Genomic DNA, 24,454 nt, shown 5'->3' with positions numbered 1-24,454 from the left:
CAGCAGAATAAGTTTCTGAATAAAATGTGTTGGCTTCTCTCTTCTTAGAAAAATAAAGGCTTTGAATTGTTTTCAGATATTCTGATTGCATAGAAACTAGACGGAGGGCATTTTACTTATTGATAAAGTAGGCTGCTTAGTTATTGTACGATAAATGTGATCTCAAATTGCTTTTAGCATATATATTTAAGCTTGTTTTATGGAACTAAGCCTGAAGCTACTTATTCTATTCATTACATTAAAAGCAGGTATTCTTCTTGTAAGAGAATTTGTTCCAGTAAAGTTAGCCTTTGGGCAAATTTCTTCTAAATTTGTCTTGCCTTCTCATGATTCTTAAATACAACTTGGCATTCCACAAAGGGAGAAAATGATTATTATAACAAATCATATTTAAGAAAGGCCTTACCTTTTTAATTTTTTATAATTTATATTTAAATAAACAAAACTCAACCTACTGAATACAGCAGGTACAATTTATTAAACAGAAAATAACAAAAGTATACATAATATTACCTGACGCGCTGGTAGATACAGACAATCTCATGAATTTCTACTACTGATTTAGTTGTCACCAAATTTTTAGCAATATCATAAAACTTTTCAGCAGCAAAACCCATGTTAAAAGTCTAAATATTCCAGGTTTTATATTTTTCCCAACCTTTTGAACTTGTGTTCTATCTTGATCAATTTATCCAAGAATATCTTAAAAGTCTGTTACAGTATTTTTGAAGACAGAAGAAAATGTTTAAGATTCATTGAGTGCCTATGTGTTAGTAACTGTTGGCACTTTCTGTCACTTACATAGTTAATACTGGTATCCAGAAAAGTAGATTTGATTGTCACGATCTTCTTTAGCCATATATTCTTACTTGGAGGGATTTAGTTTTGACATTAAAAGATGAGAAATCAGGGGGCCGGCCTGATGGCACAGCAGTTAAGTTCACATGTTCTGCTTCGGCAGCCCAGGGTTGGCAGGTTTGGATCCCGGGTGCGGACATACGCACCACTTGTCACGCCACGCTGTGGCAGGCGTCCCACATATAAAAAGTAAAGGAAGATGGTGGGGCCGGCCCGGTGGCGCAGCGGTTAAGTTCGCACGTTCCGCTTCTCAGCGGCCCGGGGTTCGCTGGTTCGGATCCCAGGTGCGTACATGGCACTGCTTGGCAGCCATGCTGTGGTAGGCGTCCCACGTATAAACTAGAGGAAGATGGGCATGGATGTTAGCTCAGAGCCAGGCTTCCTCAGCAAAAAGAGGAGGACCGGCAGTAGTTAGCTGAGGGCTAATCTTCCTCCAAAAAAAAACAAACAAACAAACAAAAAAAGTAAAGGAAGATGGGCACAGATGTTAGCTCAGGGCCAGTCTTCCTCAGCAAAAAAGAGGAGGATTAGGGGCAGATGTTAGCTCAGAGCTAACCTTCCTCAAAAAAAAAAAAAAAGGTGAGAAACCATAATGAAGCTTCCTCATTCAAAAATCTAGTGACTCTCTTAAACTCAAGTTGATGTTTTAAGTCTTCTTCCACAGGAGTCCAGCTCACCTTGTCAAGTATACGATCCACAATTGCCGTCCACAACTCCCTGTTCTGATCAGACTGGTCTATTCACCGCCCCACCCCCCCGCACCTTATTTCTAAAATGTATTTTCCATATTGTACATGCTATCATTTTCATGAGAAAAAAATCACTACATCACTTTCTGTGGGTAAAGTGTTCTAGTTCTGCCAGTTCAAATCACAAAGCTTTGCTTAAAAGGCATGTCAATATGTATTCCTCCAACAATTTCACATGAATAAATCCCATAAGAGAAATAAAACATCTTTTAAGAATCGCTAAATTAACAAAATCTTAAAATCTGACATTTCAGTTTCTACGAAAGTATCAATTCATCATGAACTACATTTTAACTCAAATTTTATCCTGATTTATTGAATTTATTTTATTTTATAAGTACAGGTTAAAAATTAATCAGCTTTGCGATTTAGTTATGTATATAAACAAAGCACAAATTATTTAAATAGATTGGTATTAACATACTCAAGAAAAAGTAATACTAACAGAAGTTATATTTTGCTTTGAAAAAAACAATAAATTTGTTTGAAAAGCAGTGTAATCTAGATACTTTCCTTTTAATCATATACAGAATAGCTAATGCTTTTTAAAAGGAAAAATAAATTAAGCTATTTTATTGTGGTAATAAGTAATTTTATAGAAGAGATGACTAAAATAAGAAAAAGATCACCTATTTTCCAATGTGCCTTGTAACTTTATAACCCATTAATTTTATTTCTGAACATACTGTTTGAATTAAGTTTGAGTTCTGGTCTTAGCTGACCCTTAAACATACAATAAATATTGTCTATTTTACTATTTATCAGACTTGTCTGCACTTTGATATATATCACACTGGTATTATGAAAACCACATGACGTTGGAGTGGGAAAAATTAAATAAATATTTCTTCAAATCACATTTTTAAAAATATATCTAAAACTACCCAGTTAAAAGCAATGAGATTTTATGTTATAGAATATTTTAATGAAATCTAAGAATTATGTCTATTCATATTGAAGTAAAACCATAGGTCAGAATATCGGGGCACCTGAAAGAACCCCAGAAAGAGAGATATTTCCAAGTACCATTTCACTAACGTAATAGTTTCCCCAGTCTGACTCAATAGATATGCCCCAGGATGACCTCAGAAACAAGTTCTGAAGGTTAGAAAAAGCTAACACCTCATTTTATACCAAAATAATATGCAAAAACGAAGTAAACCCCGCCACGTTTACCAGTATAATAACAACAGGCAAATTACATAACAAGGCTTCTCCTTAGTTTCAGAACCCATGCTACATTTACCTTGAAAAGCAGCTGCGTTTCGAGATATTAGAAACTTTAATGTAGAGCTGGATGTTTGAAGCACCCGCTGCATATCTTGGCGAGCTGCAATCTGATATCTCTCCTCCATCTTCCTGGTGCAACATGTAGGTTTTTTGGATGTGCAAACCTGAAGATCAGGTCCTGGAACACATATAATATTTTTCCGAATAATTACTTGTTCATTTAACAGACATTACATGTTACATGTCAGGCATTCGTGATGAGCACGGCACATATGGGGCTCATGTTCTATGTAAGGAACCGATTTACCAGAGCACTTGCTATAAGTTATCTACAATCCATTAACCCAACATAAAACAAAATAATCTCAACCACTAAGACTTTGTTCAAATATTTTAACATTTTGATCAAATATTAAGTAGGTCCACTCAATTAACTAATTACTATTAACTAACAAATAGACTATATAATAGAAAACAAATGAACTATTATATAAGTACAGAATCAAATCAGGAAACTTTTTTTTGCTTCTTTATTAATTCAGCTAGAATTATTTAAATTAAATATGTTATAGAGAAGTATATGGACTAAAACAATTGTTTTTCCTGAGGAAATAAAATTGACTTTTGTACAGCACACACAGGTAAAAGTCTTCACCTGATTTCTCAGCTCACCATTATGTTTGTGCTTCTTGTGGAATAAGCAATTATCGGCAATAATGATATGATGGGGGATCCAGACCCCCATAGTCCCAAACCCAGCATCCAAAATTCTACACATCACCTAGCTTGCTACAGACAATTCCTACCATTAAAAGTACTTTTTAGTTTTATAGCCATATTCAGAAAACTCCTGAGAAGATGCATACTACATGAAATGTGAATTTATTACACATATGTGATAGTTGTGGTTAAAAAAATTTGCGAATATGATTAACAACTGCTATCCCAGATAGGATCCCAAGGCAAGCACCTTTATACATAACAGGTATGCTAGAGAACAGAGGAAAAGATACAGAGCATGGAATAGTGCCTAACAATGATAACGCTGATGGGGCATCATGGGATGAGCCCCAGGCCTCCCAGGGCTACTCAGGTTTTATGTAAAGATCAGGACAATTTTATTTACATGGCCTACATAACATATCATTCACTTATTTTAGGGTAGGAGGAAGAGTCATGGCCCTGATCTCTGGGGAGTTTCACAACCCCCACATTAGCTCATCACTGACCAATTGGAGATCAGCAAACATAAAATATGCATGTGCATGTACACACACACACACACACACACACAGATACACATAACAGCCACCTTTCAAACTCCTACATTTTCACACAGAGTTGGCCTCAAGCCTCACATATCCAAAAGTTGGTTCTGGGTAAGATGAAAACATGTGAAATCACTCGGAGCTTCCCGCCAACATGGGATACCAAAATTTCTAATAATTTTGGCTTTAACTTGTTTAGACAAATAGCAAATGACAGCATTTGAGCATTTCACAAAAGCTAAGAATAAAATATTTATATGTGTCACAGCAGGTAACATTTTGGCAATTGTTTTTTATTTATCTTGTCTAAAGTTATACAAAAGCAAACGCCACTTCAATCAGTGAAATTGATTGAAAGTAAACAGAGCTATCTTCTCAGCTTTATTTCTAAATGAAAGGATTGAGGAGTAAGAGTTCAGAGAAGAAAAATAATAGAGATTGGGAGAAGAACTAATGAATAAATATTAAAGTATACAAACATATTTAGTACGGGGAAGACTGCTAGGGAATAAAAATAATGATAACAACAATAATAATAGATCATTGCAAGTCTCTATCCAGAATTCAAATACCTAACATCATTTTGCTAGACCACATCCCTAAACATGGCCTTTAAAGGCCCCCAAGTTGCGACCACTCCGTCCCTCTCTCCCACCCCAGGCTCTTCTCAAGTAACACGGGCCATTGTACTCCTCCTTTCACACAATGGCCTTATTTCAGTTCCTCATATTCACCAAGCTCCTCTTGCCCCAGAGCTATTCTCCACACTCTTCCTTCTGTCTGGGACACTCTTGTCCTACATGTACTCACCCACACATGCAGCAAACACACACCTTCACCTAATTCATTCCCATTTATTTTTCTTTAAATCTTAACTCAAGTCTTCTTGGGGCTGGCCCCATAGCATAGTGGTTAAGTCCAGCGCACTCCACTTCAGCAGCCTGGGTTTGCGGGTTCAGATCTGAAGCAAGGACTTAGAAGATTCAATAAGTCATGTTGTGGCAGCAATCCACATAGAAAATTAAAAAAAAAAAAAAAAGGAAGATTGGCAACAGATGTTAGCTCAGAGTGAATCTTACTCACCAAAAAAAAAAAGAAATCTTAACTCAGTCTTTCAATGGGAATGTTCCCTAACCTCCCACCTCCCAGATTGCTCTTGTCCCTATTATTTGCTCTTGGAGTGTCTCATACCTCTCCATTGCATGAATCATACTTGCAATGCTCTTCCTTAATGTAATTACTAATTAATTAGTTCCCTCATCTATACTGTAAAACTCCAAGTGGAGGAATTCTTGCTCATTATTATATCCCAGTTATCCAGTACAGTGTCCAATAAATCATAAACACTCCATTTTCACTCACTAAACCAATAATAGAGGATCCAACATATAGATGTATTATGTTATTTAATCGTCACATTACAATCCTATGATACAGGAAGCATTACTGCCACATTGTACATATGAGGAAATAGAGACAAAAAAAGGCTTTGAAAACTGCCCAGTGTTACATACATAAGTAGTACAAAATGGTGGAGCTGGTGTTTGGAAACAGGAAGAGTGATTCCCAAGCTATCTTCTTCCCCATCACTCTACTGAAAGGAAAACAATCATCTGGAATCTATAAATGGTTTGTCTACAGACATAACTGGCCATTATCAATTCCTCTTTTGAAAGAAGTCATCTGTTTGGTAAGTTGCAAGAAAATTAATTTTAGGTTAGGAATCATCTAAGGAATTTTATGCCCCCAAAATAGGCTAAAATATAGTTATAGAGTGGTATTGGCCTTTTTGTCACATTTTAAATGGTGGGAAGTACACTTAGAAAGATGCTACAAATTACCTTGACTGCTCCCCTACACATAATGTGGGAGAGAAACCATCACGTCTCAGCAACTCTAAATAAGCATGGCTAGCAATTTAGACCACTTAGAGCAAATACATTCCTCAAGTTGATGAGGATCTGCATTGATTAATCCAGACTTTCATTTAGAATCTTAGAAGTTGGTGATGACAACATAAAACTAAACTCCGAATCAAATCAGGACTATAACTCAAAGATCTAGTTACATCTAATCGGCACTATATTTTCATCAGTATCACTTACAAGATATGCTTAAGTAACTTAAGAGTTGGGGTCAGAGCGGAGGGGAAGGAAGTCCACAAGAAACTAGTTTCCTTGCTCCTGCGCCAGTACCAAAGACAGACAAGATGAACTAAACAACTTTAGGGGAAGGACCATATCTTACATTTTGTTCACACTATAAGCACAAAGGACATAATAAGATGCTTGTTGATAAAATGCCCAGGTGACAGCTCTCCCATTATAAATAGAACAAGCATCATAAGAAAGCAAATCCAGATGGAACCCAAACAGACACTACTTGGTAACAAGATGCATTTTAAAAATATTTCAAAGCCTGGTCTCAAAGATATGGCATAACCAAGGATGCTAAGAAACAGCAAGAGTACACAACCCAGGCTCAGGAGCAGCAGTCACATTCTGAACAGTAAAGTCAAAGTCAACAAGAATTAAAGCACTAAAAACAAAATGAAATTAAAAGTAAAACAGCAGGCTTCTTGCTGAAGGGGCCTTCAACCAGAATTGTGGCGGCTTTTCTCGATTTCTCATCCAGAAGCAGCAGTGTTGGTTAATAGATCTTCCTTTCTGCTCTCCAGCATAAGAAACTGTTACAGCCATCAACCTGCTTGTGTATGTTTTTTTTAATATGTTGATAGAAACATGGGGAGGCATTCTGGAAAGACGGTGGCAAGCGGCAGCATAATTTTCACTATCTCCAAATCCACACATGAACCAGACAGGACAACTAGAAAATAAATCCAAAAAAATACAACAAAACTAGATGACATAATATCTGCACAAACTTCAAAATATAAACAGGATGGGGAAAAACCAGCAACAACCACAGATCTTCACAGTATCAGAGACTGGACAGGACGGAAAAGAGTGAAGCAGTGAATAATGCCTGAAGGACTTGAGGACAGGAGAACCCCAAAACAGCCCACAGGATTCACAAGAAAGCACAGTGGATGAATGTGAGAATAGCAGCTGAAATTGGGAGAATTTCACCTTCTCGATTATTAGATGTGTGCAAAGGACCCATGATGGAAATGAACGAATGAGCAGGGACAATCCAGACCCCTGTGAACTTTCAAACCAGATCCAGTAGGCTCCTTTCCAGGGAAGAACCCCACAGAGAAAAGAAACTTCTGGAAGTGGAATCAAAATTCAACAGAAGAGGGATCCAAGAGACATAGATAGAAAAGGTCTAGACCAAGTGGGGAGGGAAATTGCAGAAAATAAGTAGGCACACTTTTAAACACCACACAAAAGCAACAGAAGCAGCAGCTGTGTAAAGTTACAAAAGCTAGTCCGAAGCCTGCTTCAATCCAAAGGTTCAGAAAAAAAATTAACCTCACATAAAATGAACAACAAAATATTGCGGTAAAATCTTACACAGTTTTTATAATGAAAAAGAGAATAAGGAACAGAATAACATCCCCACAGACAAAGAAAGCATGCCAGAAAGACATGCCCCCCACCAAAAATAAGACAAAAACTTTAACCATGCTATTCCAAAACAAGCTAAAAGATAATGACACAAAACATGAAAGAATAACACAAATCAGAATTAGAAAAACTCAGATATGAGGTAACAGTACTCAGGAAAGAATCAAAGATGAAAGAAAAAAATTAAGAAATGAAGACTACACTAAAAGGAACATAGGAGCCAATCACACAAAAGTAATACCTTAAAGAAACAGAAGGTGGGAAATAAGAAATTGTGAAATATCAAAAAGAATGAAAGGATTTGAAAAACAATGACAACAAATACTGTTAATAATGTAAGCCCCTAAAGAAGAAAACAGGACAAGTCCTAAAAACTATATCTCATGTGAGCATAATATGGGGTAAAACAAATAAGTAATCACAAAATATTCAAATTCTATTATCTAATTCTAGCCTTGAAAACCAGAATTTTTTATGTGGAACGAAGGAGATGCAGACATAATCAAGAAGAGGCTAAAAAACTCTGCAATCTTGAATTTGAATTAAGTATCAATATGAAATTATGAAGAATTTTATCTTTAAAAAATATATATTCCCTAGCTTCACTGGAAAGGCCTAGAAACAATGACTAGAAACAAGTAGCAAAGGGCATCCTTCATGTCCAGATTAAGGTTTTGAAATATGATTTCTCTCAAGATGAAAGCTTGCCTCTTCTAGTTCTGGGGCAGGAAACATATAAAATGACAGACTAGATAAAGCATCTTGTCCACCAGACAGCAAAGAAGATATCAAATAAGTACTAGGGTCATATCAAAAGGACTCAGGAGCTGTATTAGTCTGCCAAGGGCTATCATAAGAAAACACCACAGACCGGTGGCTTAAACAGAAATTCATTTTCTCATGGTTCTGGAGGCTGGAAGCTCAAGACCAAGGTGCTGGCAGGTTTGGTTTCTCTGGAGGCCTCTCTCCGTGGCTTACAGACAGCTTCCTTCTCTCTGCATCCTCACATGACCTCCTCTCTGTGCATGTGCACTCCCAGTGTCTTTCTCTCTTCTTATAAGGACACAAGCAATATGCGATTAGAGCCATTCTTATTACCTAATTTACCCTTAATTAACTCCTTAAAGGCTCCATCTCCAGATACAGTCATATTGGGGATTAGAGTTTCAACTTATGAATTTGGGGGAACACAATTTAGCCCATAACAGCAGCCAACTTCAAAAGGTTTCTACTGGCCAAACATGGGACAATTTGAGTTTCAATAATAATAATTGCAATGGATTACAACCAATCAAATAAGCATAAATCCAAGGGTTTCCTTTTTCTCTGCTTTAGTTTATAATAAAAAAAAACTTTTAAAATAGGACTGCTGGTTGATAATATACATTCTCTTTTTACTTCATTTACCTCTCCCCTAGTCAACTAACAGTATTTTTGTATTTGTAGCACATACCAGCTTTATTGACGGTTGAGACAGAATAGGGCCCTTGGTGTCAAGACATAGAGAACAAGATATATATGAGGTTCACCAGAATAGATGTTACATGTCATAAAACACAAATTCTCACCAGATGAAAAGAGGACCTTGGAAATCAGAGTAGAGAAGTGATACTGGTAAACTTGCTCCTTCTATCTTTCCTGAGAATGTCTTCTTGCCATATATTCTGAAACTGATAGTTTGTAAAATGTTATCATTGTAAAATGGTTGACTGAGTCAAATGCATTCCAACATGCTGGTAGAATAAAAAATACTTAAGTCCTTGAATCCAGCAAGAATCATGACGATGGCATTGCATCTTCTGAGAGCTGGCCAGCATCTGTTCCTTTGGTGAAATTTGGTGAAAATTTGGTCAAATTTGGTGAAAACCACAACCTCTCCTGGAATTTCCTTTGAAGCTCTGCCTCTTCGTCACTCACATATGCGTTATTTAGATGAAACTGATACACACAGAAGGACGAATTTTGATTGGCCAAAACACAGCATCATATCCTATCAATACAACGATTGATTCAGAAATAGATAGCCAGTCACAAGAAAGAAACACAAAGAGCTATTTGTGGACACCTCCAAGAAAGTAAAGATTTCTCTTTTCTGCTGGAACTGAATTTAATGATTCAAGGATGCAAGGCTTTCAGATGCCATAATCATGTTCCAGCTCACAGTGAAGCCTGGACCTACCACAGGTTCTTCTGTCCTCTGCCATATAAAGAAATTTAGCCAATACAATGGTAATAATATTTCCCACGGTTATAGCAGGTCAAACTATTTCAGTCTCTTTTACAGTTTATTCCACAACTTCAAAAGGACTTGACACTAAATGGAGGGTCTGATAACACCCTTATAGTGGCTGCTCCAGTTCCCTATTCTAAAGTGGAAATAAACTTTGCATGTCCAAAAAATAACAAGAAGGGTTCCAGTTGCAGTATGGCAGTGCAATCCACAGAGAGCAACCATGAACTTGGACAAAATATAACAATGACCTGAAAGCTTTAGAGAGTGAAAAAAAAAGAAGAAAGATTCTGGAAGATCAATATTTGGAAGAGGAGAAAAGCATGGGGTTCATTTCTCATGTCTGTGGCTTTTAACCTGAGAGCAGCTCACATATAAAGGAACTAAAATTCCAATAGGAACCTTAGTCTTTCTGGACTGCAGAACTAGAAGATAAAGATTAGGACAATCACAGCTGTTGGAAAGTGAGGGAGGAATAAGAGGAAAGAGAGAGCCAGAGAGAGGAAACCCCAATTTCTATATGTAAACTCTGCCCACATCTCTAGCTGAGCCCTGAATTACACCTCACATGGTAGGTACAGACTGTAAGCCGCCCAGCTATTAGAAAGCTAAAGATGAAAGAAATGAATTAAATTTTGAGTAGCTGCCCAATAGCCACAGTTGAAAGTTTGAGTCCAACCAAGTTAATTTTCTCCTAAGACAAACATATTAACACTCTTTGCAGAAATACAATTGAATCCAGAATGACCATAGCATAACATTCATAGTGTCCAGAGGACAATCTAAAATTACTGGACATATGAAGAATCAGCATAATGTGACCCATTTTCAAGAGATACAATAAATTAAGACCAACCTGAGATGATCCAGATGTTAGAATAAAGAGAAAAGAGCTCTAAAGCAGCGATTACAACTATGTTCAATGAGGTAAAAGGAACATGTGCTCAGAATAAATTATAGGATAAGAAATCTGAGGAGAGAAAAGAAACTATAAAAAAAGAACAAAATGGAAATCTTGCAACTGAAAAATAAAATATGTGAAATAAAAATTTCACTGGATGGGCTGCATAGCGAGTGAATAGAGATGACGGAGGAAAGCGCCAAGAACTTAAAGCTCAGTCAATAGAAAATATCTAATCTGAAGAATACAGAGAAAAAGATTGAAAATAAATAAATACATGCATATATAAACACATTCATACATAAACAGTACCTCAGGGAGCTGTGGGAGAATATCAGAAAATATAACAGAGACATGATTGGAGTACCAGAAGGCAAAAAGAGAGAAAATAGGGCAGACAAAATACTCAGCGAAATAACAACTGTAAATTCCCCAAATTTGGTGAAAACTACAAATTAACAGATTTAAAAAGCTCATTGAACTCCAAGCAAAATAAATACAAAGAAAATTATGCCTGAGGATGTTATAGTCAAAGTACTAAAAATCAAAGATAAAAAGAAAAGTCAAGAAACCTTTTCTTATATGTGAACAAAGGGGAGAGAGAGAGGAGATGAGGTCAGTTCACAGAATGCCTTGTAGATCACACTTATGGAATTTATTACAATGATGGTAGGAAGTAGGGGAGTAACTTGATTTGATTTGTTACTTAAGAGTTCACTCTAATTGCTATGTTGACAATCAGCATTTCTGTATTGCAAATAAGAGTTAGGACTAAGGTGAAAATGATAAAAAGTGGTTAGATTAGACATATGTATATTGAAGGTAGAAGATAACTTAGAATAGATGTCTTGGATGGGATTTGGCAGGAAAGAAAGAGAGAGGAATTAAGGATAACCCTTAGATTTTGGTCTGAGAAATTGGATGCATAAGCAGTACCATTAACAGAAAAGAATGCAAAAAAGGCACAGGTTTGCAGAGAAAAAACAGAATTCAGATTTGGAAATGAGAATTCTATTGTCCATCCAATTGAAGATGTAGAAATAATATTTGAATATGCAAGTCTGGAGCCTAGGAAAGAGATCCAGAGTGAAGATACAAGTTTTGGAGCTTGAAACACAAAATGATATTAAATACTGAGGGTTCCAACAAGATCATCTAAGGAAAGAGCTTAGTTTATAAAATTTAGAGGGTTTCTCAACTTCAGCACTATTGACACCAGGGGCCAGAATTCTTTTTTTTTGTGGGAGAGCTGTCCTATATGTGGTAAGATGTTCAGCAGCATTCTTGATCTCTACCCACAAGATGCCAGTAGCTCGGCTCCCCAGATGTGACAACCATGATATCTCCAGACATTGCTAAGTGTCCCTCTTGGGCATAATTGCCTCTGGGTGAGAACAACTGACCAAGACAAAGGCATGGCACTAGAAATTGGAGAAGAGAAAGAGCCCCTCAAACGAGCCTGAGAAGGAGCAGTCAATGAGGCAGAAAGATAAAAAGAGGGTAAAGGAAAAGACTGTGGTGTCCTGGAAGTGCTTTAAGAAGGGAGAGATCAGTTGTGTTGCGGAAAGTAGCCACATTCAAGAAGCCTGTACTTTTCAAAGATCTGTAATCATCTGGGCTACCATTTTGTTTGTTTTCTTGACTGTAACTAGATAGCGACTACATGAGTAATCACATTGCATCTGAGATCCTATGAATAACAAGGAATAATTATAAGGTCAGTTCAACTCACTAAAAGCTGTTGTGCTAACACCTGTTTAACAGTTTTACTGCCCATTCCTTTCTAACTTCTACCAACCCCGACCAGAAGGGCAGCGAAACAGTCCCTGTATCCCCCTGCATTCTGGTGCTTTCATGAGCAGTTGCTTTTGTGTACTTGATTGTATTTCATTTCTGTTTCTCTCCCAAGACTGCAAGCTCCAATAGGATAAAGCCCACCTTTGCCTTGTTTCCCAGCATATTGTACATAACTAGCACGGTGTCTGCAACAAAAGATCTTTAGTAACGTACTAGTCTCCTTCCCTTTCTCCTTACTTGCAAATAAATGTTTTGTAAGAACCTAAGAAGGCACTTTCATGGCTTAAAATTAGTTTTAAATATAGATCCAGGATAAGCGTATTGCTGAGGACATTAAAAACTGGTTTGATTAACCTTTTGAAATAGTATTTATGATTATTGTATTTACCTTTTTACAAATATTCCTCACAAAAATGTATCACTGTAATTTTTAGATTCACTTTTGTTCTTTTACGGAATACAGGCATTATTCTATAAAAGTATATATTGATATTGTCCATTAAAAAAATTTTCAGAAGAGTATTAACAGTTTCGGCTATTATGAGTTTTTATGTTTGTGGATTCAATAAAAAATAAGTAACAAGGGCCGGCCCCAGAGCCAAGTGGTTAAGTTCGTGCAGTCTGCTTTGGCAGCCCAGGGTTTCCCCGGTTCAGATCCTGGACGCAGACATGGCACTGCTCATCAGGCCACGCTGAGGTGGCATCCCACATGCCACAACTAGAAGGACCCACAACTAAAATATACAACTATGTACTGGGGGGATTTGGGGAGAAAAAGAAGGAAAAAAAAAGATTGGCAACAGATGTTAGCTCAGGTGTCAATCTTTAAAAAAAAGTTTAAAAAAATAAGTAACATTTGGCAATCTACAAATTTAGACAAATAGAGTCAACATAATATTCATAGGCAGAACAGCAATGCTCACATATATAAACGGCATCAGTGATCCTTCAATGGATAATATACTACGAGGTGTTTTTCAAGCCATGGTTGATTAACATGCAAACAAAATCACATATTTAAATCTTTACTTTTATAACCAATAACAAGCATTTCTAACATGAAAGTATATATTCTACGTCCATGAAGCAGAGAAAAGGTATGCTAAACAGAAAGCTTTCTCAAACTTGAAGTCATGAATTTAGAGGCAACACTCTGACATGTTAACCAGCTCAGGAGACAAAAGGTCTAAATACATATTAATACCTACACATTTTAAGAAACAGCAGCAGTAGAGCTGAATTGCAATCTCACCCCCTCAGTTTTAAAAGAGCCTTCAAAGGTTCTGTAGCCAAGAATCCACACCATTTTTCTAATGAAACCAGGCCACTGCCCCAAAGCTGTTCCAAACCGGGCTGAAGCTGAGCTTCTGAACCATCGGACCCACGAAATTTAAGCATTCTCCCTCGATTTTCAAAGATCTATTTGCATCCACTGATGTACATGGGCTAAAGACCTTCCTGGTGGTGTGGGGCTAGGGATGGGGAGAGAGGGAGACTCTCAACCACAGATGGAGCTCAGACCAGAATGACTTATCAAGCCACGATTCCAGTGGGATCAGCCCATCGCACAATAACCCTCTTTCCTCTGAGAATGGATCTCTCAACACCTCCAAGGAGGAGGCCTCTGCCAGTCACAGGTGTGTCACATGACCTCACATCTGATTAGAGTTTGTCGAACCAAAGGTGAATATGTGACTGAACAGATCCAACTGGATTGTTTCATCTGAGAAGTTAGAATTAGAACATAGAAAAAGTCTAGTCTGTTCCCCAACCGAGCTATTTTATATATAATTTAGGAGTGATGTGCCCATTCCATTTCACCATGGAGACAAAAAGCAGAGCATACAGAGTAGAGAAATGAAGAGAAAACTTTCAGAGCTCTCTGTGGGTTCCCACTTCAGTCCTTTTCTTGGCCCAATTATTTCCTATACTTTGGGGTTTCAAGAGAGACACTTAGAGGCTTATAACAAATTATTTTTGTTTCAGACAAACCAAATTAGTTTGTTTCTTGCAACCCAAGTGCCTAAGCCAATATTCTAGTGAAGAAGGTAGCAGGAAATGATGGATTGATCAATAAGTTATATAGAAGGATCTCAGGAACCCTGAAACAGATGACAGTGGAAAAGCCCAGCCAAATAAGCCAGTCTGAGAAATCACGGGTGGGCAGGCAGAGTGGTTTTGGGTAGAGAATGGTCACTATCACTCAAAGCTGTCCCAACCCAATCATCAGGACTTTTTGTGTGCCTAGAAATAATGTACCAAAAATAAACTATTACTTGGCACTTCACCCGCTCTGCTATAGGAAACCCCCACTGCTAAGATGTTTGTTTAACACACACATTAAAGGGAATTGTGTCACCCAGATGCATGTGAATAAAAATAAACAAAACCAACTCAAATTGGCAAAACCCATAAGGGATTTAGTTGGTTTATAAAACTAAAAATATAAAGTAAGCATAATTTTAGGCAACCTTTGACATAGCTGCTTAAACAGTTTCACAGAAGACCTGCCTCCCCTCCGTCTCTCCGCTCTGTCTTCCATAGTTTTGGCTTCATCCTTAGTTTTCTCATGGGGGGCACCCCCAGAAACTCCTGCCTCAAGGAAGAAAATGGCTGCTGTGATTCAGTCCCCACCACTCAGGAGAAGAGAACATATACTTCAGATAAACCTTACAGAAGAAAAGAGAAAACTTCTTTATCTCAGAAATCCCTGCAAACTTCTCTTCACATTTTATTGGCTCTGGCTGGCTCATGTGCCCATATCTGAATAATCACTGTGACCAAAACACGAAGTACGTTGATTGGTTTAAGACAATCAGGAGTTCGTGGCTGAGTCAATTCCACTCAAACTGTGTATCTGAGACGGGGGGTAGATTAGTTTTAAACAAACAAAACTAGAGTACTGTTATGGACGATAGTGACTGAAAATTGATAAATAACCACTAAAACATGCCTTGGGGTCTCATAGGGACACTTACTGATGATGAGAAAAAAACAACCAGGCCAGAGTTTCTACATTGTCAAGCAGATGATTATCAGTCATGAAATATGGGCTTAATTAGCCACATAACGCCATTTATTCCCACAAAATGGTAAGACCTAGAGACTTGAGATATGCACCTCATTCCATTCCATTTTCCGTCTACACAACATCCATGGCATTTTGTTTGACATCTGATAGTCTCTAGAGTTTGTTATATGTTGAAGCTTTTCCTGATTGTGATGTAAATGAAGTCTTCTTTTTCTGTTTTTGCTTCTGTTGAACATTTCCATGGATATTGGGAGGTGGGATATTGAAAATGTCCACTTATGCTGCCATCTGTCCAAGAACATCTCCCAGAATTTAAAAAGAAAATAAAAACTCCATGTTTGGCTGGCAAGGGTAGGAATGGCATGGTTATTCTGGAGCACCATTGGGTGACAGGGATTAAGAATATGTAAATTTTATGACCCAGTCCTGAGATGAAAAATGCAAGTACAAGTTAATCACAGAGATTTTGTGGTGAATGAAACTGGAGGCAATCAAGGTACCACCACCAGGATGACTGACGAGTAAAAGGAGGGGGGTACATGTTAGATATAAGTGGCACAAGAAGCAACGAACTAGAGATCCATATGGTGATATGGATGCATTTTAAAAGCAACTTTGAATGACAAATGCAAGGAACAGAATGACATCTTTGGCACAATAAATGACATATATGTAACACTCCTGATATTTTAAAATATATGTACATATGAGGAAATATACCAAACAAATTAGAGTGGTTTTGGTAAGCGGAGGGGAGTACAGAGTACAGAAAAGATGATTGGGATAGAGAAGAAGGGATATTATAAAATAAATAAAGTTCTTGCACAGGCTGCTAGTAAATGTGCCACAAACGAAGTATAATAACTCTACACTTGTTTTCCTTAAGGAAAACTGATAGAGTAATAACAAATTAAATTAAAATTCTATTCTATTAAAATTACACTAAATTTGACATTTATTTTTAAACAAAAACGAACAGTCTAAAAATGTACAGCGGACAGAAATACAAATGAACAGTGGAAAGGTAAGCTAACTAATACCCTCAATTCAATCCCCAACCTGCTAAAACGCATTTGCTTTAAGAAATGTGTTTCCAAAGTTTTCCATATCTCTCAGTCCTACCAAGTAAAATAGTTATTTTGTTTTCCACTGCGATCATTTCATCACCATCATTCTGCTACCCCAAGTATCTGGGGCAGATTTTTTGCATAGGCAATAGGAAAAACTTCCCAGCAATAATTCTGTTCGAAACCTGAGCAAACACAAATACCGCTAAATTAAAGAGCAAATGGCTTTAGAGCCTTCTACCTCCACACCTTCAAATATTTCTATGTTTACACCCACATTCACTTCTCATCTCAGAAACATGTATGTCTCTTCTCCCGTTGAAGTTAGATCCAACTCATCCATTAGTCATGGTTGTCCATAGAAAAGAACCAATAGGAGATATGTATGATTTATTATAAGGAATTGGTTCATGTGACAATGGAGGCTGAGAAGTCCCACATTCTGCATCTGCAAGCTGGATACCTAGCAAAGCTGGTGGTGTAAACTCCAGTCAGGTCTGAAGGCCTGACAACAAGTAGTGTCAATGGTGCAAGTCCCCATGCAAGACTACTCAAGCAGTCAGGCAGGGAAAGAATTCAACCTTTCTCTGTCTTGTCTATTCAGGCCCTCAACAGGTTGGATGATGCCTGCCCACATTGGGGAGGGCCATCTGCTTCACTCAGTCCACCAATTCAAATGGAATCTCTGGAAACACCTTAATAGACACATCCAGAAATAATGTCTAATCAGCTATCTGGACATCCTGTAGGCCAAACCGACATAAAATTAACTATCACTCCTCCTATAGGTTTAGGCATCTCATTCATTTCATTTTTTCCTCCTGCTCCTTTAGTTTCACCTTCTGTCTTTCTCCTAGCTACTTTCTTATGGACAGTATTATTCTTAGATCCAGGGAAGAGGGGACCCTGCCCCAGGCCTCCAGTTCTTAAAGCAGTGAGAAGTCCTCAGGGCCCATCTGAATGTGCCCAAGGGCCCCCTCTTCCAGACCATGTGCCCAGTAGCTATGACCTTGAAATTCTCCACTCAAATGGCCCCAAGTACACATTCACGGCACGTGCTGCTGGCCTCCATTCCTGATCTGTGACTATATTCAGGCCAAAGAAGGTATATAAATATACCCTCAGGGAATCTCTAAAATTATTTATGCTAGACTTTCTCTTGTTCCCACCATATCTCTTCTTTCTTGCTGGTTTTCTAATGGCAACTCCTAGAGGAACCTCAGGAGCCACATGTCTAATATGGCAGAGTCACCTTGTGAGCACTGGACTATTCAACTCCAGAAGGTTACATAAAAAACTAAAATCTTATTTAAGCTACTGTATACTCTGATCTCTGTTGTAGTATTTTAGCCTGTTCCCTAAATAATGTAGTTCCTCTAATCTTTCACTGTTTAACATCATCTTTTATAATGTTGCCAGGGTGAACAATCTAACACAAAAATATAACACTGCTACCCCAGCTTAAAATTCTACCACATGTCCCTGCTCCTGAAAACAGTGTTTCCCCCAAAAAAAAAAAAAAAAAAACAGTCCATAGATTTTTTCTTCCAGATCATTAATGGGGAGAAGGCAAATTGCTTCATGAAAATGAAGATTCCCAAACTGGCTGAATCCGGATGTCTAGGGGAATGACGAGATCTTTACTTCTAAGGGACACTACAAGTTCTCGTTTTGCATAATAAAATTTGAGAGCCAATGACCTCTGTCTCATCTCCCACGTTGCTTCATCTCACACCATTGACTCCAGTCACACTAAATTACTTAGGATCCTCTAAATAAAGAATGCTGTTCCATCATTTCCAAGTCTTTATACCATTTCTCCCTCAGGCTAGGATGCCCTTGACTCCCCCTCCTCCTCTCTTCTTTCTACTAAAAACTTTCTTATCTTTCTAAATTCAGCTCATTCCTTTTCTGAGGGCCCCTGTTAGAATTAGCCAACCTCTCCTTTGATCTCCAACCAGCCCTCCCAAATCACTATCATAGTATGTAAAATGTTTTACTACAATTTTATTCTATATTTCCTTCCCTCTATGCTGTCAGCTTCTTGAGGACAAGGACCTTGTAATTTCTCCTTTACCCAGCTACTAATTAGTGTTCGTCAAAGACAAACAAAAAAACAAAGAATGAAAAGAAAAATTCTGTATTAGTCTATGAGTTGTCTTGAAGAGTAACTAAAAATTGTTTTATTAAAATAGATGCTCATAAACTAGATAATTTTTAATGTACTATAGATAAGATAGGAATACTTTCTAAAACAAACAAAATTGGTAAGGCACATGAAAAATCTGCCTTAAAAAGCTTTATATTCAAATAAGCATTTAATCCTTCAAAACTACTCAAAATTTAGCATTCACAAAACATATTGTTTTTGAATTCCTTGAATTTAGAGAGAAGAAAAATGAAGAATTAGAAGTTCTTACCTAACGATTAAATAGTGTAGCAGATAAACATACTAATCTATTTCACCCAGGAAATGGGTAAATTATGGAGTAGTAGACTACATCTGAAACACTGCTAACTCAAATATTGAAATCCAGAAAAATAAAAAAGGTAAATAGCAAAAATTGGTTATATTTCCTAGAGAAAAGCTTTACTATTATATCCAGATACATTAAAAATTAATAAAATGATGGATTAAAAATCCTGGCAAGTACCTGGTGCACAGCAGGCTGTCAATGATATTTGCTTTTCTCTTATCACATAACCATGATAACTAAACATCCTCTTTAAATGATAAATACCTCATTTTAAAATTAATTTATTTAGATTCCTGCCCTTGATTCAACTGAGACACCTTATTTCTACCTACAGACTCTGTCCCACTACAGATTCTAGTATTAATTGAATCCTAGTCGAGGATTAAGTCCCCAAAATCCATCCTGCCCTGGTTCAACATTTTTAGTACCTTCCCTTGTCCTGACTTACTCTTATACCTGAATTCCAGTAACTAAATTATACTCCTACTGTCTATTTCATTTCCAACAATAGGATCAATTTCTTCTCCCAAACCCATACCAGACTGCCAGCCTCCATACTGGGTCTAGTATTCTCCTAAACCCATGGGATGTCAGTCATGACCATGATATCCAGAAGGGGTAACAAAATTCCAAGAACATCTTTAAAAAACACTGGATTCTGCCAGTCTTCCCCCACTGCACTTTACCATCTAATCCTGCCACTATCCCCGCCAAAAGAAGTCATTCCTGTCCCAAGAAGGTCCAGTGATGTCATGAAGAAACAGAACTACTTGCCACTACAGATGTCCAGGATCCTGTAAATCCTCAGAAATCCACTCTAAGTGAAACCAATCAATTGCTGTGAGTTCCCATGCTGCTTCTATATGGTGCAAGAGTTCAGATTTCTCATTACTTCTAGAAATGTAATACCTGATTTATGATTTAGAATCATTACTTGAAAGCATCACACAAAACTAAGGTCAGGAATCTTGTTTACAAAATAATTATAATGCTTTGGAGTTTTTCTATCATTGGTCATTTTATTTCAAGTATTTATTAGGAATTAATATTTTATCTAATTATTCTTCAATTGACTTGGAAACTTTTAAGTAAAAGAAAAAAAAAGGAATTGTATGCATACAGTAGCCTTTTCAAGCCTATGTGTATCTGAGAATGCCTACTATCTTAAATATATCTTCCTTCCACATTGTGTATCTTCTAGTTTCAGTATTGTGGAGAAGGCCAACATCAACTTGGCTATTTCTCCTTTCAATAACCTATCTTCTTCTGACTGTAAGTTTAAATGACTTTCTTAAGTCCTGTAAGTTCAAATTCAAAAATTTTACCAGAATATAAATTATTTCAATAACAAAAATAGGTACAAAAACAACAATAATACAAATGTCTAATAAGTGGCCAAGCTAAGGCTTGAAGCTGGCAGCCAGGCTCCAAAGCCCATGCACTTAAACATTATACTCCAAATGCTTCAAGTCTTTGATTCAGTAATATTTCTTCTATTATCTGAGACTACCTTTCCTATGCTTTTCTCTCTCATTCTGAAATTTTTATCATGCGTTGGATCTTTTGACTCTTTCATCCTTCTTGTTCATAGTTTACATCCCTTTAACCTTTCCTTCATAATTCAGAAAGTATTTCTCAAGTATATCTCTTGGGTTTTTTGTAGGGAAAGATTAACCTTGAGCTAACATCTGTTGCCAACCTTCCTCTTTTTTTTTTTGACCCCCCCCAAAGCTCTACTCCATAGCTGTATTTCTTAGTTACAAATCCTTCTAGTTCTTCCATGTGAGCTGCCACCACTGCAGGGCTACTGACGGACGAGTGGTGTGGTTTCATGCCCAAGAACCGAACCTGAGCCGCAGAAGCTGAATGCACCAAACTTTAACCACTAGGCCATGAGGGCTGGCTCCAGCATATCTTCTAATTCAGTAATTCGGGTTTTATCAAGTCTATCTTTCATAAGTTTCACTACATTCTTTAAGAGAACCATGAATTTTATCTTCAAGAATCCTTTCCTGTTCTCAGATTATTTTTCAAGATGTGCAGTTGTGTCTTATGAATGCAACAGGAAATGTGAATTAGAGATCAGAAGATGCTCTTTTTATTACATATCTCTCAGACTGAAATGCTGAGTCTTTTACAAGTCCAATTGTTTTCCATTTTTACATGCATGCTTATGGAAGTTATCTGTTTTATGATGTATTTGGAGTTGCAATTGAGTTTGTCATAATTTTTAGATTTCTGTGCTTGACCTTCAGGCCCAGAAAGGACTGTGAAGTGTCTTCTGCAATGCTTCCTCACTGCTGAGCGACTCAGGAGTCCAGTAGGAGAGGGAAGGATCACCATCAGGAAGATGCTGTGGAACAGGAAGTTCCAAGGCTCTGTCCAATTCTATTCACTGTGTTTCTTATGGTCTCCAGGGTGATGTTTCCTTCTCCAGCTAGTATTCCTGCCTTTGTTGGAAACAACTTTAGCAGCAGCCCTGCTTTACTCAGCATGCCAACCTTGTTAAGATGCATGTACTTTGTCAATTCCAACATCTGCATGCTTCAGAAGACATTGATATAATCAATACTTTCCCTCTCATCAAGTGTCTCATGGCCCACCATCCCTAGTGGACCCTATGGCTCTGAGCCAAAGGCTGTTAGTAGGGCAGTTAGTAGGTGTTAGTAGGGCTGCATTAAGAGTGACATTTCTTATTTCTGGAATAACTTTTCTTCACAAGTTACGACAAACTGTCAGCTTACTGGTGCTTCCTCTATGCTTATCTTCCATGAACTTTACCATGCAGAGATTTGTCAAACACTTTGGTATTTGGATAATATTCTACTGTAGTTTTCAACAAAGGATATAATTTTTTTCCCTGTTTTATGCGTTAGTTATTTTTATCATAATTTGGAGGACAAGAGAGGGAAAAGAAAGTTAAAATTGCTAACATTCTGAATTCTATCTTAGAAAGTTTGATTATCCCCTTCATACTTATCCTTTGCAACTAGAATAAAACTTCTGAAGAGGCATGTAATGTAGTACATAATTGTAAAAAAGGAACCATCACATCCCAAAATAACTGTAAAGAGTTCTTTATGACCTTAGAGAAGTTTCTACCCCATAATAATCAGGAAAATAAGATAGCAGATTCTTTAAATCAAGGCTAGGAGAAAAAAGTGGATGGGACCGACCCTGTGGCATAGTGGTTAAGTTTGGCACCCTCTGCTTCAGCGGCCTGGTTTTGCAGTTTCGGATCCTGGGCACGGACCTACACCACTCATCAGCCATGCTGTGGCAGCAACACATACAAAATAGAGGAAGATTGGCACAGATGTTAGCTCAGGGCTAATCTTCCTTAAGCAAAAACAAGAGAAAGATTGGCAACAGATGTTAGCTCGGGGTGAATCTTCCTCAGGAAAAAAAAATGTGGATGATTTTAAAATCCTTGAAAATTTTTGTTTACTAGTTCACTCCTGATGACTATGGAAGGTGATGTTAATTACTTATTATTTCTCTCTAATAACTGCTCTGAATCGTGTAACTAGCTGCATTATTCTTTGTAGTGACCAACAGGAAACTCTAAGCCAAAATTTTCAGTCCAGCTCACAAGTGTTGACGCCTTATTCTACTAAAATGTACATGTATTTCACAACTTAACCTTATACCTGATTTCATATTATTTTCCTGACTTATTTTTCATATTATTTCTATACTTAGATTCACATTCCTTTTCCCATTATTATTTGCAGACTATACGAACCTTTGTACATTGACTTAAACTATCAGAAGGGCTAGGATAAATATACATACATAACTAGAAATCTATAACTAATTGAAAACAATTAAGACACTGAATGGCTTGACTCCTTCTGGCTCAAATTATTAGCTCCTCTAAAAGTTTTATAATTCGCTCACAAATAAATAGTTAGAAGGGGCCTACAGTATAAGAATATATTAACTATTCAGTGAGAAGCACATGTCATATGAATAGCCACACACAACATGCGATATAATTAACGTTATCCAAACAGCCATGAATCCAAGGTCAGTATGTTCCTCTTACCTTTCAGGACTGATTTCAGCTAGATGTAAACCTTAAAATATATATGGGAAGTTGCAAGACAAGTAGAAGAAAGAAATCATAATTATATTGATTCTACCTCTTAAATAATTTTTCAATCTTCTTCTTTCCATCTGTACTACCACCACACTAATCTTACATCTAGAAAGGAAGTTTTAAATGGATTACCCTACAGACAAGAAAGGTCTTTTAAAAATGCAAATCTCATTGTGGCTCTTATTCTAAAAGATTTCCCACAGCTTTCTATTGCTCTTGGGATAAAGTCCAAAATTTTACTGATGGTAAAATATAAAGGCCTTATGTACCTAGTTGCTGCCTCACTCAGTTGCCTCTTGTGCACTCAATTCATCAATTTCTTAATCCATCAACACGTTCATAAACTGTGTACTGTGCAAAACAAACATATACACAAGAATGACCAATTTTACTCCAGCTTTTTCTCTTCTTCTCTGCAGAATTAAGCTTCTTGAAAGGGTAGTCTGAAATCATGTTTCCACTTCATTCTCACATAGCCCTACAATCTCCATTCTGACCCTACCAACTTCTTCGTAAATACATACACCTAGGTAACTGTTGAACTTTGAGTCATCAAATCCAAGAGATACTTATCCATTTCCAATCACTCTTGACCTCTTTGTGGAACCTGATACTATTTACTCCCCATTTCTTAGAACTCTTCCCCTTCCTTGACTTCTAAACACCAATAGATTATCCTCTTTCTCCTAATGTTTAATTATTTGTGCTGCCCCAGGTTCTGCCTCTCAGTTCTGTCCCTGCACAATCTTCAACTCCCAGGAATTCACTACACACCTAATGAGCCCCAAATCTTTATCTACGCTACTCTCTCAAGGGATATTTATAGCCATATTTCCCACTCTCTATTATACATTCCACCTCGATATGCCACAGCAACCTCAATATTGACACGCCTAATGTTATACCTTTCCCCCTACAGAGTGCCTCCTACTCTAATAAAAAAAAAACTGGTACTCACACTAGACTCTTCCTTCCCCTTTAAAGGTTCTAACAATTCTGCTTCTAAGTCCCTCCATCTGCTCCACCTACTTCTTCAGGGAGCTTCTCTAACTGGTATTAAGCAAAAAATGTCCCAGGGGAATGATAAAAAGCAAGCTAAGTCAAAAAACTCCTGCCCTGTACAAATAAGTTTATTTTCTTAAAAATTAAGTGAACAGATTCTCTCAAGAGTAGTACTTCTCAGAACTTTAATATGCAAATATGTATTGGGACTC

General features: G+C 37.3%; 1 protein-coding gene across 5 annotated transcripts in view; it reads right to left on the bottom strand.

Annotated features, from left to right (window-relative positions):
- GPC5 (glypican 5) overlaps nucleotides 1-24,454 on the bottom strand; it is a 1,278,940-nt gene that overhangs the window by 1,238,934 nt on the left and 15,552 nt on the right. For all 5 annotated transcript variants that reach the window (XM_044779824.2, XM_070520036.1, XM_070520037.1 and 2 more), the window contains exon 2: nucleotides 2,854-3,015. In XM_044779824.2, the coding sequence (XP_044635759.1) occupies nucleotides 2,854-3,015 (162 nt within the window). The remainder of the gene's footprint in view (nucleotides 1-2,853; nucleotides 3,016-24,454) is intronic.

The sequence above is a fragment of the Equus asinus genome, chromosome 11 (genome assembly GCF_041296235.1).
Source record: "Equus asinus isolate D_3611 breed Donkey chromosome 11, EquAss-T2T_v2, whole genome shotgun sequence".
Lineage (NCBI taxonomy): Eukaryota > Metazoa > Chordata > Mammalia > Perissodactyla > Equidae > Equus > Equus asinus.
This window is presented reverse-complemented; position numbering and strand designations above follow the sequence as displayed.